The 14,104-nt window shown below is 36.2% G+C and overlaps 1 protein-coding gene across 1 annotated transcript; it reads left to right on the top strand.

Moving 5' to 3' along the window:
* The first annotated feature begins 12,533 nt into the window (after positions 1-12,533).
* On the top strand, positions 12,534-13,679 carry LOC109674529 (olfactory receptor 10D3-like). Its single transcript, XM_020151473.2, has one exon. It carries the CDS (start codon positions 12,633-12,635, stop codon positions 13,677-13,679), a length of 1,047 nt encoding a protein of 348 aa, XP_020007062.2. The 5' UTR covers positions 12,534-12,632.
* Positions 13,680-14,104: the final 425 nt, after the last annotated feature.

Here is a 14,104-nt window from a genome sequence, read left to right as displayed (position 1 = left end):
AAATAGAGGTAACACTGATTTGATATCTCAGGAGATAATGCTGTGACCCTACATTCTTCATGGATGAGGATAAAGTTTCAACATTATCATAAACACTAAGAATTTTATCTAAACGCACCTGTTAAAATTCATTCTGCTTTGATGGACCACCATTTCATAAGCTATTTTATTTAACCAAAATTTAATTTTCAAATAAACAAACATGGTGCTCTGGGCTTGAAGACGTCTTCTATAGGGAATGATTTATTCCACCCCTTGATTTTTCTCTGAGTTCAAAAGTGGAAAATATGGGCTTTCTTCCCCAAAGGGACATTTCTCTGGTGAAGTTTGTAGTTTCTGTGATGGATCTTTAACTTTCTGGTGAATATAGTTAGTCTTCTCTGCTCCAGGGATGTTCAGAATAAACATCTTGCTAATTAAACATCCCCCCTCTGGGACTTGGCAGACTTATACTAGGTGAGCTCCTGGCCAAGAACAGATATTACTTAATATTTTCTGGCTCAGAGATTTTCTCCTCTTCTCTGAGGCTTCTACCTTTATACCTTCTCTTAGCTTAAAACATGTTTACACTTGCTGTGAAATTTCTTTAGTTTGACTTATTATGAATAAAGAAAAAACGTCATACCTTTCTTCTAGAATTAATTTATGTCTTAGCTATCAGGGAAATGAAATTATGAAAACCAGAAGCAAAAGTGAGCTGATAAAGCTGTTAGTTTTAAAGAAGGAAATGTCAGCTTCTTGTGCCTTTTGTGCCATTAGAAAATCTGTCAACTTTATATGGATAATGTCACTCTGTATGGAATAGATTTTGAAGAACCAAAGCCCCTTACATTAGTATTTCTGGTAATTAATCTATTACAGCCCTCAATTTTCTGACATTGGATATGCATTGAGGTTAAGATGTCTTTAATCAATATAAAATCACCATACTTCCTCAAAAGATCATTTCAATATTTAATTACAATCAGCTCTACTTAATATTTCAAAATCTCTTTGTCAAATACATGCTATTATGTTGTGCTGATTCATATGTCATTTCAGCTTTTTCACAGACCTTTACGAATGCTGTTAACTTCAACTTGACTCTCTTGGGTTATATACCTATAACGTTATCATCTTCATATAATATTAATTTCACCTTTACTTTTCCAAATTAAGCATCTATTAATTTTCTTTCCTGTGTTACTATATTAGGAAGAAAATATTATTGTTTGCCTATTTCTATTTTTCAAGGATTACTTATATCTTTTATGAGAGCTGTACATCTTGTTCAATACTTTTTTATATCAGGAAGAACACAGAAATAACATTTGCTGAATTTTAACCTTTTCAGGAATAAAAACGGAATGATCCATCTTTTTTGGCCCTGTCTCAGTAAAAGCCAGTGAGAATCTATTTGATAAATAAGCCAGAACTTCCAGCGTCATTAAGAATCTGCACTGATGATCTTTCCTCATGGAGACAGACCCCTCTGATTCCACCCCCACATTCTGGGGATTTCTGCTGATGCTCTAAGAAGACTTCAGAAGGGTGGCGCTTCATCACTGGCCTGGCTCTACCACGGAACCACTCCTCTAACATTACTTATTTTTTTGCAATAATTTTTGCTATGCAAGTCCTTTGCATTTCCATGTGAATGTTAGAATCAACTTGCTAATGTATACAAATAAATGTGCTGGATTTTGATAAACATTGCATTGAATCAATAGGTCAATAATGGAGAGCTGACACCTTAACAATATTATCAAACTCACAAACACCATTATGTCTTTGGTTTCTCTCAACAATGTGCAATTTCAGTGTTCATTTCAGCACATTGTGTCAGTTCTGGTGGTTGCTCTGGTGTTTGAACTTAAGGCCCTGTGCTTGCTGAGCAAGTGCTCTACTGCTTGAGCCATATCCCCAGCCCCATCAGAGATTTTTCACCAGGATTAATTTTGCAATCTATCCCTTTTCTTCATCTATAGAGGTGATTATAGTTTTCCTTTCTTAGCATGTTAGTATTATGAATTACATTGTTTGAGTTTTGAATATTAAATCAAACTTATATTCCTGGAATCATTCCCACTTGATCATGATAAAAATCACCTTTAATACCTAATAGAATCAGTTTCTTAAAATTTTAAGAATTGTATCTTTATCTATAAAGGATACAGATTGGTAGCTCTTTCTCTTTGATATCTTTATTTTTAGTATCGAGTTAATTCCAGAATCAAACAATGAGCTTGGAAGTTTCCTGCCTACTCAATTTTCTAAAGGCCAATTTGTAAATTTGGTATTATTTATTCATCAGTATGAACTCCTAACCCTGGCTCTTAAGGCAGCGATACCCTTGGCCCTGCTTTGAGGCCTCCATCCATGCACCACGGTCCCGAATACACCTCTCAGCAGAAGTACTCAGCTCATTTTTCTCCTTTCTCAGGAATTATACTTTTCTGCTGCCTATTGTCCAATTCTGAAAAGATCTGTTACTATGCTTTTTGATCCAGCCTGCTATTTAGTTAGAGTGGCAGGATAAATATAATACCTATGATTGTATGGGGCTAGAATAGAAAACTTCTAATGCAACTATTTTTTAGTTATTTACCTTGTGTGTGGCATGAAACATGTGTGGATAAAAACTTATAAACAAAAATGCACACTTCAAAATTTATTATAATGCAAATATTTTGTCATCACCACCCAATTTAAAAAGCTAAACATTGCCAGCTACCTTTAAGTTCTCTCATCTCCATTGCAAACTCAATCCTGTCCATCACTTCTCATGACTTCTATGATTATACTGATTTCTTATCACTTTTCAAGGCATTGAAAACAAAAGAGCTAAGATTTGCATTTTAAAATTTTAAATAAATGGAATCATATACAAATAAATTAAGTTTGGAAGACACTTCAGATTGATATGTTGTGTTAATAAACTTTCCATTTGTGTGAAAATATGCCTGATGTAATCAACTTAAAAGAAGGAAGATTTATTTGGGTTTATGATTTTAGATGTTTTAGTTCATGATCACTTGGTCCTTTTGATTTGGGTTTGTGGAGAGGCCAGACATCATGGCCATAAACACATGGTGAAGGAAAACTACTCATCTCATGAAGGCTGGAAAGCAAAAGGAGAGAAAGGAAGGGAGTCAAGTTGCCAATACACCATTCAAGGGCATGCCCAATGACCTATATTCCCCAAGTAGGTCTATTTTCTAAAGTTGCTACTGCCTCCCCATAACATCATTAGCTGGGGATTAAACCTTCAGCACATGAGCTTTTGGGGGGAATATTTAAGATCCATACCATAGAATATGTGTAATGATAAATTTATTCTTTTTATTCATGTGTATTACACTAATGTAAGAGATATACTTACAGATACTGAGGTGTTCAAATATTTGAGTATTGGAGAAATTCTGCCTTGAATACCCATATATTTTCCTACCACATATATGTTGAATTATCATGGAGAAATCTCTATGTTCTGACAAAAATACATTCCAGATGATTTTAAAGCATTAAGTCTATTGGCCACTTATGCTTCTGGCTTTGTGAAGTCTGATCAAATCATTTGCCTATACTTAGGTTAGATTTTTTGATTTAAGGAGTTCTTTTTAAAGTTTGAATAAGAATTCTTGGGAATGACATTTGCTGCAAACACTTTCCCTTTCACTTGTTTTCTTATTTATTCTAAAATTATGTTTGCAATACTAAAGTGACAAAAATTCCAACGTTTTCCTTACTGCTGTTAGTTTCCATATGTAGGTGAAAAAGATTTCTCCCAATTTGACTAACAAAAGCTGTATTGTTTTCTTTATAAAATTGAGTTTATAATAAACTTGAAATTGATTTTGATTTTGTTTATGTATTTGGTAAATGATTAGTTTTATTTTTTACTTGTCCAGTTGTCCAACTTATTGAAAAATGAATATTATATGCAGTTAGTTGTCAGTTGCTTATGAAAAATACTTTAAATATGCTAATTTATAATGCTGGTAAAATTGGTCTTCACCAGCACTATACCAAAAATAATTTGACAATAATCTTCAAAACTATAATATTTATTAATTTTAAAATATTTTTACTTTAGTGAGCATATCCTTAATAAAGTGTTTAGTATGGAATATTGTTTGAGCTAAGAGGTTAATTACAGAGCATTGTATATACAATCATCTTTCTATCTATTGATCATCTTTTAAGCTTTCTCTCTATTTGTATTTCTTTATTAACATAAAAATGGGATAAGTATTAAAAAATATACATCTAGAAAAATGAAGATGTTTGAGTAAGTAGGTACATGTAACAGGTAAAAAATTGCTTTTAGAGAAAATGATAGTTGCAACAACTGAATGATATGAAAACTATTTTGAAAAAATATAAACTAAAATTAAACAAAATATGTTATACATATATAACATGACTATAAGTAGTTAATGCCATGAACATATGTTGGAGTGACTGGAATGAACACACTAAAATATTCACATTAATAATATTAAGATAGAGGAAATATAATATTTTTCTGGATTCTCAAATTATATAAAGTAGGTTGTTCATTTTCATACTACTTCCATTATGAATATGTCAAATTATAAAATAATGTGACAGAGAATGGGAAAGAGCATAAGGAAATAATTGAAGCCCATAATTACTCCCTTTGCTCTTTTCTGCTTCCTGAATAGTGGATTGGGTCATTGGAGACATTTTCTCAAAAGATTCCAGGTCCATTAATACTCTCCAATTTAAAAACATCATAAATTCAGAATTTCAGGACTAGGCTAACAGAAGGGCTATGTTTGGAATCTATATCTTGTACTCAAGAAGGCTCTGTGCCATGTTTCCTATGCAAACTAGTTTTGACTGAGGAAACTTCTTAGAAATTTTGGACAGCATGTCTTTACCTCTTTTTAATGTGATTTTTAAATCCACTGATATGTGTTAAAATCTCTGCCTGCTTCTATTAACCATTGCTCTCTTTCTTTGCTTTCTTCTATCATACTGAAACTTCCTCTGTGTTCTGGTCAATTCATCTGCTCAAGCCAGGGAAGAAGAATTAGGGAACTGAAGAGAATTCTTTCATGTGGCTGAGTTCAGCAATCCATTAGTAAGCTAGGACTGGGAAAGGGAGGGGAGAAGAGTTGGAGGAAAGTGTGAGTGAGTGAGTGTGTGTGTCTGTGTGTGTGTGTGTGTGTGTGTCAGGAGAATAGCTTGTAGGGAGAAGGTGGGTGATATGGAAGGGAATAGGTTCATTGTACAGGAATACTACTTTGCAATTAGTATAGGTTTAGAAATTATTCCTACTCTTAACATGTACTCATCAATATGATAACTTCCTTTAACAGAAAAATGTACATCTTTGTCATGTCATTAACAATGAGATAAAATGCAAATGTAAATGAGTATGGTGACAGTGAAGCTCAAAAAGTTTATAAACCACAAATATTGAGTATAAATTTTAGAATTTAGAGTTTAAGAAAACATCTAATTTTCCCTCTTAGTGGAGAAAAACTCCTTATGTTTCCCTGAGAGATGATCCTGTAGGTTCTGCTTGAAGTCCTTGGTGGAACTTAAGTACTTTGCAAGTGACTCTCTCCAAGGTGTGTTGAAAGCCTGTCTTAGATGCGAGATCATTTCTTGAGACTAGCTGTGCATGAAGGTGTGCTGTACTGACTGCAGAGGACGAATGGGAAGGATTTTGAAAGTGTTGCCTAAGGTAATGTAATATTTATACTTTGCCCAAGGCAATATGGACCAGACACCTGGGTCACTTAGTAGGGCAAATTGGATTACTGAGCTAAGAAAAAGAAAAGTTCAGATTAAAGGGAGAGTTTAGGCACTTCTATCTTAAAATTTTTTAAAAAATTTCTGCCAGTGTATGTAACATGCTATTTAGAGCCTAAAGAATAGTACATTCTCATACATATGTGACTTACTTTGCTTTTCTGAACTCCTACAGATACCTGAAACTTTATTTCTAATTATAAAGTCATCACATCTGCAGTGCTTTTGCTAATACTGCATTATCACTCTCACTTTAGTCTTACATGCATGAAGTTTAGTTGATTCTAGATTAGAAAAATGAGTCATTCTATGTCCTATCTGTATCTTTGTTAGGGTCACAACTACTCCTATACCTTGTGGAGGTCCAGCCTCACACAGGGCCTGGCTAGGAGACTGAGGGCAGCAATGCTCTGAAGAGCTCCTGCTTCCTTCACCTATTCGTTCTTGCCACTAGTTGCTGAGATTTTTATACATGGCAAAAACTTTTACAATTGGCAAAATTGAAATAATACAGGAAATGAACAGAGCAGCAATCTATAAAACAGCACAGAAATATCAGATGTTTCTTGTTAACAAGTATTGAAAACAGGGGAGAAAAAGTAGTTAAATCTTGTGGCAACAGATGGTAGATTAAAATACAATGGAAGGCAAAACAAAACAGTAGGAGAAATCGGGCACAGAAAACATAACTCAGGTTGTGGTTTATCTAGTGCTGATATTATTTATTAAGCTTAAATAATATTAATGCAACTGAAACTGGTAGTTGTGAAATCTGTAGTTTAGGAAGAAAACCTAAGTGAAGAGGGAGAATATCTACTGTGATGCTATAGTTATTTCTATTTCTGTGCAATACCTTCTTCTAGACCCTACTCACTTTCTGTGTGTGTGAAGAGTTTATAAATATGAATTATATGCTTCCTACTTGAATAGAAATGATGAAGGATGAAAAGAGTATCTTAAAAGTTAAAATTAACAGGTATATTATTTCTGTTTAGATTCAAATATTTGTATACATGTAGTTAGGTGACTGATTTAATAACAAAACTATGACTAGGATGATGCTAAAATGAAGTTATCACCTTGCACAAAATTTATCTTGGGGAACAGAGATGACCAATATATTTGATGATAAAACAGATTTGAAGAAACTAAATTAAATTAGGGACAAGAGTTGATTACCCTAAAATGTTTACTAACTAAAAACTATTCTGCTGCCTAACTTGTGAAGAAACTGAGGCCAAATATGACATATTATTGATGTCAAGGTCAGATGTATTACTGGCCCCTTTCCCTCACTGGCCTTCTTTCATTCACAGCCACTGCCTTAGACAGAAATCCTTTGCTGTGAAGCTCTCCTCAGTTACTTGTGGTCTCACAGCATGACCCTTGCTTTGCTTTTCCAGGGCTGCCTGCCACATGAACAGGAGAAACTATACCTCCGTGACAGAGTTCATCCTGTTGGGAATTTCATTTTTTTTTCTGATAATTTCAATTTTATTTATTTTTATTTTTTTAAAAAAATTTTATTTTATTCATATGTGCATACAATGTTTGGGTAATTTCTCCCCACTTCCCCCACCACTTCCGTTAACCCCCCACCCCCTTCGTTACCCCACCCCCACTCCCTTCCGCTCCCCTCCCACCCCCTCACTACCTGGCAGAAACTGTTTGCCTTTACCTCTAATTTTGTTGAAGAGAGAGTATAAGCAAATAGGAAGGACCAAGGGTTTTTGCTAGTTGAGATAAGGATAGATATACAGGGCATTGACTCACATTGATTTCCTGTGTGTGGGTGTTACCTTCTAGGTTAATTCTTCTTGATCTAACCTTTTCTCTAGTTCCTGGTCCCCTTCTCCTATTGGCCTCAGTTGCTTTAAAGTATCTGCTTTAGTTTCTCTGCATTAAGGGCAACAAATGCTAGCTAGTTTTTTGGGTGTCTTACCTATCCTCACCCCTCCCTTGTGTGCTCTCGCTTTTATCATGTGCTCAAAGTCCAATCCCCTTGTTGTGTTTGCCCTTGATGTAATGTCCACATATGAGGGAGAACATACAATTTTTGGTCTTTTAAGCCAGGCTAACCTCACTCAGAATGATGTTCTCCAATTCCATCCATTTACCAGCGAATGATAACATTTTGTTCTTCTTCATGGCTGCATAAAATTCCATTGTGTATAGATACCACATTTTCTTAATCCATTCGTCAGCAGTGGGGCATCTTGGCTGTTTCCATAACTTGGCTATTGTGAATAGTGCCGCAATAAACAGGGGTGTGCAGGTGCCTCTGGAGTAACCTGTGTCACAGTCTTTGGATATATCCCCAAGAGTGGTATTGCTGGATCAAATGGTAGATCAATGTTTAGCTTTTTAAGTAGCTTAAAAATTTTTTTCCAGAGTGGTTGTATTACTTTACATTCCCACCAACAGTGTAAGAGGGTTCCTTTTTCCCCACATCCTCACCAACACCTGTTGTTGGTGGTGTTGCTAATGATGGCTATTCTAACATGGGTGAGGTGGAATCTTAGTGTGGTTTTAATTTGCATTTCCTTTATTGCTAGAGATGGTGAGCATTTTTTCATGTGTTTTTTGGCCATTTGAATTTCTTCTTTTGAGAAAGTTCTGTTTAGTTCACTTGCCCATTTCTTTATTGGTTTATTAACTTTGGGATAATTTAGTTTTTTGATTTCCCTGTATACTCTGCTTATCAGTACTTTGCCTGATGTGTACTTGGCAAATATTTTCTCCCACTCTGTGGGTGTTCTCTTCAGATTAAAGACCATTTCTTTTGTTGACCAGAAGCTTTTTAGTTTATGAGGTCCCATTTAACTATGCTATCTCTTAGTTGCTGTGCTGCTGGGTTCCATTGAGAAAGTTCTTGCCTATACCTATTAATTCCAGTGTATTTCCTACTCTTTCTTGTATCAACTTTAGAGTTTGGAATCTGATATTAATGTACTTGATCCATTTTGAGTTAATCTTGGTATAGGGTGATATACATGGATCTAGTTTCAGTTTTTTGCAGACTGCTAACCAGTTTTCCCAGCAGTTTTTGTTGAAGAGGCTGCTATTTCTCCATTGTATATTTTTAACTCCTTTGTCAAAGACAAATTGGTTATAGTTGTGTGGCTTCATAGGGTCCTCTATTTAGTTCCACTGGTCTTCATGTCTGTTTTTCTGCCAGTACCATGCTGTTTTTATTGTTATTGCTTTGTAATATAGTTTGAAGTTGGGTATTGTGATACCTCCAGCATTGTTCTTTTGACTGAATATTGCCTTGGCTATTCATGGCCTCTTGTGTTTCCATATAAATTTCACAGTAGATTTTTCAATCTCTTTAATGAATGTCATTGGAATTTTGATGGGAATTGCATTAAACATGTAGATTACTTTTGGGGGTATAGACATTTTTACTATGTTGATTCTACCAATCCATGAGCATGGGAGATCTCTCCATTTTCTATAGTCTTCCTCAATCTCTTTCTTTGGAAATTTATAGTTTTCCTTGTAGAGGTCGTTCACATCCTTTGTTAGGTTTACACCTAGGTATTTGATTTTTTTTGAGGCTATTGTAAAAGGAAATGTTTTCATATATTCTTTCTCAGTTTGTTCATTATTAGCGTATAGAAATACAAATGATTTTTCTATGTTGATTTTATATCCTGCTACCTTGCTGTAGCTATTGATGGTGTCTAGGAGCTTTTGAGTAGAGTTTTTTTGGGTCTTTAAGGTATAGGATCATGTCGTCTGCAAATAGGGATATTTTGACAGTTTCTTTACCTATTTGTTTTATTCCTTCTTCTTGCCTAATTGCTTTGGCTAGGAATTCCAGTACTATGTTGAATAGGAGTGGAGATAGTGGGCATCCTTTTCTAGTTCCTGATTTTAGATGGATTGCTTTTTCTGTGTACCATAAGTTCCAGTAGGTTGTGCTTTCATTTTCATTGACTTCCAGGAACTTTTTAATTTCCTCTTTTGTTTCATCAATGACCCATTGTTCATTAAATAATGAGTTATTCATTTTCCAGCTGTTTGCATGTTTTTTTGTCTTTACTTTTTTGTTGAGTTCTAGTTTTATTGCATTGTGGTCAGATAAAATGCATGGTATAATTTCTATTTTTTTATATTTGCTGAGGCTTGCTTTGTGCCCTAGGATATGATCTATTCTGGAGAAAGTTCCATGGGCTGCTGAGAAGAATGTATATGTATAGAAGTTGGATGTAATGTTCTGTAGACATCAAGTAGGTCCATTTGATCTACTGTTTATTTTAGAGCTAGGATTTCTTTATTGATTTTTTTGTTTGGATGACCTATCTATTGATGATAATGGGCTGTTAAGTCTCTCACGACCACTGTGTTGGAGTTAATACATGCTTTTAGGTCCTTCAGGGTATGTTTGATGAAATTGGGTGCATTGACATTGGGTACATATAGGTTGATAATTGTTATTTCCTTTTGGTCTATTTCCCCTTTTATTAGTATGGAATGTCCTTCTTTATCTTGTTTGATCAGTGTAGGTTTGAAGTCTACTTTGTCAGAGATAATTATTGCTACTCCTGCCTATTTTCGGGGGCCATTGGCTTGGTAAATGTTCTTCCAGCCTTTCATACTAAGCCTATGCTTATTTCTGTTGGTGAGATGGGTCTCCTGTAAGCAACAAATTGTTGGATCTTCCTTTTTAATCCATTTTGGCAAGCAGTGCCTTTTGATGGGTGAATTAAGTCCGTTAACATTAAGTGTTAGTACTGATAGGTATGTGGTGATTCCTGTCATTTAGTTGTCTTAGTTGTTTTGTTATTATTTTGTTGAATATATTACGCATTCCCTTCACTTGCACCTCTTCTCCTTCTTCAATGCCCATGATTCTCAAGTTTGGTCTTTTGATGGAGTCGGTGAGTTCTTGCATTTTCTTTTCACATGTCCTGAGTTGTTTAATTAATAGTTCTTCAGTTTTTCCTTTAATTACCATTTCATCTTCAAGTTCTGGATTGGTCTTCTGTTTTGTTTTGCAGCTCTGTTTCATTCTTTTTTCTGAGGTTTTCCATATCCTGGGTGGTTTCCTCTTTAATGTTGTCTATTTTTGTCCTGAGTTCATTTATCTGTTTATTCATCATTTTCTCTGTTTCACTTTGGTGTTTATACAGTGCTTTTATGGTTTCTTTTATTTCTTCTTGTGTTTTTTCAAATTCTCTATTTTTGTTGTCTTGGAATTTCTTGAGTGTCTCCTGTACATTTTGGTTGACCCTATCCAGTATCATCTCTATAAAATTCTCATTGAGTACCTGTAGTATGTCTTCTTTTAAATTATTCTTGTGGGCTTCATTGGGTTCTTTGCCATAGTTTATCTTCATTTTGTTGGAGTCTGGATCTGAGTATCTGTTTTCTTCATTTCCCTCTGGTTCCTGTACTAATTTTTTGCTATGAGGAAACTGGTTTCCCTGTTTTTTCTGTCTTCCCATCATCGCCCTTGGTGTTGTTATTGTCCCTGTACTGTGTGCTATTAAGCATTTTATAGCTTGTAATAATAAAAATGGTGATATTTAGAATGGAAGGGTGAGAGGAGAGGGAAAGCAAAGAAGTTACAGAAAGTAGGAAAAACAAACAAGTAAAACAAAACAAAACAAACAAAAAAGTTTCAAAGATATAAACAGGGAGAGATAGTGTACTAATCAAGAGTAAGCTAAATAGGCATTAGAGAGACAGAGAGAGGAATGAGAAAATAAAATAAAATAAAAATAAATAAAAATAAAAAATAAAAAAACTAAAAAAATTTCCAAGTTCAAATGCAATAAAGTTTCAGTCTTAATAATTTTTGTTTTAGTCCCTGAGCCTCCAGTCCTGGAGATGGCATCTCAGTAGTAGTTTTGTCATTTTCTCATCAAAGGGGAAAAAAACCCAAATGAACCAAACCAAACCAAACCAAAAAAAAAAACAAAACACCACAAAGTGTCCCAAGTTCAAATGCAGTACAGTTTCAGTAAGTTTTTCAGCATGTAGGTGTAGTTCAGTTGTTGTCTCATCAAAGGAAGAGAGGAAAGAAAAGAGTCTGGAGACAGTTCTGTGAATGGCTATCTGTGTCTGTGGCTTGCCTGCCCACTGCTGTCAGCCTGCTGTTGCTGGAGGCCTTATTTATGCAGATCTCAGGAGTGAGCTGAACACTCACCTGGCCCTGCAGGCTTTGTTAACTCAGAGTTCTCCTGTGCGTGAGCCACTGCTACAAGCTTTCCCCTTTCCAAGCACACTGGGGAGGTGACACTGCACCCACTTTCTCAGGCCAGTGTGTTTATTTACAGTTCATGTGAGAAGTGAGCCTTCCCCCCTCTCCTGTGGAATTTTCCTCCCACTGCCGCTTTTACAAGCTTTCCTGCTCCTAGTTGCTGGGCGGGGGCCACCGCTCCTGCCTTCTCTGGCTGGCTTGTTTATTTACAGTTTCATGAGGGGTTGCCCCTCCCCACCACTTTGGCGCTCAGGGCACCCTGCCCTCTTTGCTATGTGTCTTTTTTGTTGTTATTGCTTATTATTCAGTTTTTTTTTCTTTTTTCCCTGGGTGGGGGTTGGGCTGTCTGGGGTGCTATGCTGATCTGGCCAGGGTTGTCTGTAGGAGTACTGCGTGCTGCTTAGCTCACCTTGTGGTCTGCATCTTCGCAAGTGGTCTGGGTGCTGGCGTCTGGCTGCACATCCAACTTCTTTCTTAATTCTCTGTGTATAATTTAGCATGTCCTTCAGTATCTTCGATAGCTATATGAAGGAGAGACGGTGGTAGACCTATTTCACGTAGGGGAAACTGATGCTTAGGAGCGAGCCCATGGTCACACAGCTGGAAGTGAACCAAGATCTGTCTGAGGCACTGTCTGTGGAGGCTGCAGTGAAGAATGTGTGAGCAACAGGGCCACCTGGCTGGTCCAGGGTGCAGTTCCCAGGCACAGTGGCAGGATATGCCTGAGCACAGTCCAGGAATTTCTAACTGTGAAGGGCTGGAGACCATGATTTTTATCCTGTTCCTGGCCTTCTACCTCTTTGCCTTGCTAGGAAATCTACTCATCTTCTTCACCATTTTGGCTTCCTCCAATCTCCACACCGCCATGCATTTCTTCCTGGGAAACCTGTCAGTGTTTGACATATTATTTCCTTCTGTGAATACCCCAAAGATGATGGTCCAGCTAGTGGGGCAAGGTCACATCATATCTTTCCAAGGCTGTGCCTCCCAGATCTTCTTTTACCACACCCTGGGTGGCACTGAGTGTTTCTTGTATACAGTGATGGCCTCTGACTGCTTTGTGGCTATTTGTCACCCTATGCAATACATGGTCATCATGAACCAGAAGTTGTATACCTGCCTGACAGTGGGCACTTGGCTGGGGGGCTGTCTACATGGGAGTATCCTCACATTTCTTACTTTCAAGTTACCCTACTGTGGCCCCAATGAAGTTGCTAATTTTTTCTATGATATTCCAGTGGTGTTGCCCCTGGCTTGTGCAGGCACCTCATTAGCATATTCAGTGAGTTTCACCAACATAGGTGTTGTTGTACTTATGTGCTTTCTCCTTATTCTCACTTTATACACTCATATTATTATATCCATATTGAAAATCCATTCCTCAGAAGGCAGGTGCAGAGCCTTCTCCACCTGCAGTGCCCACCTTACTTTTATCCTTTTCTTTTATGGACCTGCATTGCTTGTCTACCTTTGGCCAGCTTCTAGCCCTTGGCTAGATTCTGTTGTTCAGGTGCTAAACAGTGTTGTCACTCCTTCTCTCAATCCTTTGATTTATTTCTTGAGAAACAAGGATGTGAAATTGGCTCTGAGAAAAGTGGCCTCCTGTTCTAAGGTATGTTGTAGGGAATGTGTGGAAGGTGACATAGTTTTGTTCCTTCAAAGACCATTTTGCAGATTAATCCAGACTTTTCCTTCTTATTAATTTGCCAAAACAAGGTATTGTTGCTACTTCTTATACTCTGTACTTATTTGAAAATATGTTTGATCAATTTTCACTTAAGCATAAGTTTCTAGAGACCATGTCCTGTCTTCTTCCCTCTGTTCTCTTCTTTTCTCCTGCTCTTCAAAATTAGTCTAGTCTTTATTCTATTAAGGTATCACTTTAGCTATCCAATAAAACTATGTTTTAGAGTCTAAAAGGAATGAAATTTATGATTTCATTTATTTGTTTCTTTTTAAAAGACTTCAACACCATAAGAAATATGGTAAATATCAATTTATACTGTCAATTGAGATATAAATATCCTACTTAAGAACAAAGAGGATATACATGGAAGACACCAAATTCAAGCAGCCTTGAACATGTACTCCAATGTCTTATAAGATGGTGGTTGTTTTTATAGATTA

This window comes from Castor canadensis, chromosome 2 (genome assembly GCF_047511655.1).
Source record: "Castor canadensis chromosome 2, mCasCan1.hap1v2, whole genome shotgun sequence".
In the NCBI taxonomy this organism is placed as follows: Eukaryota; Metazoa; Chordata; class Mammalia; order Rodentia; family Castoridae; genus Castor; species Castor canadensis.
This window is presented reverse-complemented; position numbering and strand designations above follow the sequence as displayed.

What these genes read in the sequence shown, in the direction of transcription:
- LOC109674529 (XM_020151473.2), top strand. Translation starts at nt 12,633, where the DNA reads ATGTGTGAGCAACAGGGCCACCTGGCTGGTCCAGGGTGCAGTTCCCAG.